We start from the raw sequence: 2,913 nt of genomic DNA on the forward strand, positions 1-2,913 counted from the left end.
CGCGTTTCCTCGTTTGGTTCCCCCACTGTTAGGCCGTTGTCGGGGAACCTCCACCACAAATATCCACCTTGCATGTGCGCGTACATAATCCGTGTTCCTGTATGAGAAAAATCTGAGGGTGGACGGACAGCCCACCTTTTGTGCAAGGAATCGGGCGCAGCATGGGCAGATTTTCCAGCCGACAAACTTCCCTGTTTCTGCGCGTGAAAGGTCGATCGCGAGGACACCCGCCGAGGCACTGCGTGGTTACTGTACCTCAGCCCGCAGAAACCCGTTTATGGAAACATCGAAAAACTATTTATTTACGAGGGGGCAACGGAGCCGTCGGGCGGGGCTCTCGTGACTTCCTCCTCGGACGTTTGGGCACAGAAGCCAGCTCGGGTTCAAAGTTTTTTCTTGAGTAGACAGAGCCGTAGACAGTCGAGAGGAGGGAGACGGTCAACGCAACATCCATGACGAAGAAGGACAGTGCCTGTTTCAGGCTGGCCGGTCCGTAGAGGAAGGCGACGAGACTCATGCTCCGCAGCAGCAAGTGGTTCTTGCCAGCTGTCCAGAGCCGCAGGATCACTTCCAGCTTGTTCCGGAACACGCCTCTCCGCAAGTCGAAGGCCAGCAAGGCAAACGGGGCAGTGCTGAGCATCAGACCTACGAACACGCCCCACGTCCTGACTCGGGGCAGGAACCGCTGCGGCGTGAGGAGGCGCAGAAAGTAGGCAGCGACGGTGAAGATGAGCGCGGAGACAGCGGCAACGGCGAACAGCGCCTGCCGAGGAAGCAGAGCGCCGAACACCTTCTCGACGGCCTGCGTCAGCCGAGGGAGGGCCTCGTACGCGCGCCAGAACGCTTTATCGAGTCGCGCAATCAGGGATCCTTGGGTGTGGAGCTCTCGGAGGAGCCGAACCAGGAGACTTGCCGCCGTTCCTCGGTCGGGAAAGGCATCCACGAAAGCGTCGACTAGGGCACCGCCTCGCTGCTCCAGCTCGGCTTCCACACGAACGATCGTGGCGAGCTTCAGAGAGACGACCGAGACGAGCAGCAACGCAGCGAAAACGACTGCAAACTGTCCGACAGTTTCCACCCTTCGGCCCCTCGGGCTCGTCGATCGGACCGCTCCAGTTTTTCGCTTCACTGGATGCCCGCCGTGGAGCCCCGCCAAGCCAGCAGCAAGCAGGTCCCTGTACGGATCCGCGCTACTCTTCCGCCTTCTCAGGCGCGGCAGGAGGACACGGACCAGTGGCGAGTTCTGGTCTGTGACTCCTGCAACTTGTGTGGAGGGACCGGCCTCGGCCTGTCTCTTTTCGAGCGCACTTGCGGAAGAAACGCGTTCAAAACTGGGTTCAGGCAGCAGGGTCTGAGCCCCCGGCGCCTCACCCTGCGTCGCGTCCGTCCACCCTCCCGACCTCTCCACTCCATTCTCACTCCCGCCGTGCTCCACAAGCACGCCAACTGGCGAGTTCTGCGAACTCTGGTCAACGCCCTCCACGTCGGTTTTCACGAAGGGCCAGAGGACCGCCAGGAGAAAAACCATGCATCTCCGGACGCGCCGAGAGACAAACTTTATTCGACGTGTGCGTTGCATGTTAACAGAATGCCTCCATCGGGTCCCCACACAAAACATGGACGCCGAGACTGTACGTACAGCTCACGGCAAAGGCGCGCCTCGCTCAGAGACGGTACCGAACGGAGAAAAGATTTCCCGAACAAACACATGAGACGCCCACTCCTCTAAGACGACAGCAGCTCTCTACGAAGGAAAACCGAAAACGCCCGTGGCCGGGGTGCGCTCTTCAGTGTCAAGGCACTGCCGAGATGTCCCTTTCTCCCAGAAAACGCTAGACCGCCACGGCACGATGACCAAAAAAACGAACAAGTACTGCGAGTCCTACGTGCACCCAGTGAAAGCAACCCTCCCTGGTGTCGCCCCGCCCGTTCCCCCCGTCATGGGACGGGTGACTCGGCAGAATCGAAGTGACGAACACTGGAAGCAAATGCCGCACAGAGGTATGTTCCTCTTCTCACGCCTGTGAACGGCTGCTCAGCTCTGTCTTCTGTACAAGAAGCGGTGCGAAAGTGCATCTCTTTTTGATCGATCCGCTGCTCGCAGAAAACGTTCACATCAAATGGAAAGCAACAAACTCCCCAGCGAATGCGCTGCGTCCTGCAGCGCATTCTTTAACTGAACACGGGATTTCAGTGGGTTCTGTAACTGGAAAGGTGACTCCAGTTTGCACAAAGAGAAAGCCGCCGGAGCCACGAATCGTTGCGGCCCAGCCATGTCTTCCGCCCGACAGGGGGAAAACGCGCTGTCCTCAAAAGAGCGGGTACGGCACACCCTGGGAGTTTCCGGCAAGCACTTGAGAAACACTATCCGTGGGAAGAGGAGGCGAAACGCGAAAGACATGTTTTGTCGGTTTTCCCTTGGATGTGGAAATCGAGAGGGCCTCCTTCCGACGGCGCACAGAAGGGGGCCGGCGGAGAATTCGACTCCTCCCCAGTCCCGCGAAACGTCATGGACGACCGGTCGTCACGAACCCTCAGGCTGGCCGTACTTTCGCACGAAAGGAAAAGAAACTCGCTGAGTTTGCGTGCACACGATCCCTCAATCGGCAAACGGGAAACGCCACAGCGTTTTAGTCTGTGATCTGGCGAAAGACCCGGTGGCCCGTTGCCAGACCCCGCCGGGGAGATTGTGCTTGCTGGAGGCTTTTCTCGCGCACAGACGGCTTTGTCTCACCGTCGGAAACTCTTTCGGGCGCTCGCAAATTCTGAGTGTCCCAGATGAGAAATTGGAGACGTGAGGGTTTCCGTAACAGCGAAAACAGAGCGGTGACAGTACCTGATGACGGTCCCCGGGGGAAAGGCAGGCGTGTCGCGGGGGGGGGGGGGGGGAGGGGGGTAGGGGTTCTGCAGGGG

General features: G+C 59.1%; 1 protein-coding gene across 1 annotated transcript; it reads right to left on the bottom strand.

Moving 5' to 3' along the window:
• Nucleotides 1-298: 298 nt before the first annotated feature.
• NCLIV_012450 (conserved hypothetical protein) lies at nucleotides 299-1,528 on the bottom strand (the record flags this gene model as incomplete). Its single annotated transcript, XM_003881431.1, has 1 exon — nucleotides 299-1,528. The coding sequence occupies one exon, from the start codon at nucleotides 1,526-1,528 to the stop codon at nucleotides 299-301; it is 1,230 nt and encodes a 409-aa protein (XP_003881480.1).
• Nucleotides 1,529-2,913: the final 1,385 nt, after the last annotated feature.

Source organism: Neospora caninum, chromosome V (assembly GCF_000208865.1).
Source record: "Neospora caninum Liverpool complete genome, chromosome V".
Taxonomy (NCBI): Eukaryota; Apicomplexa; class Conoidasida; order Eucoccidiorida; family Sarcocystidae; genus Neospora; species Neospora caninum.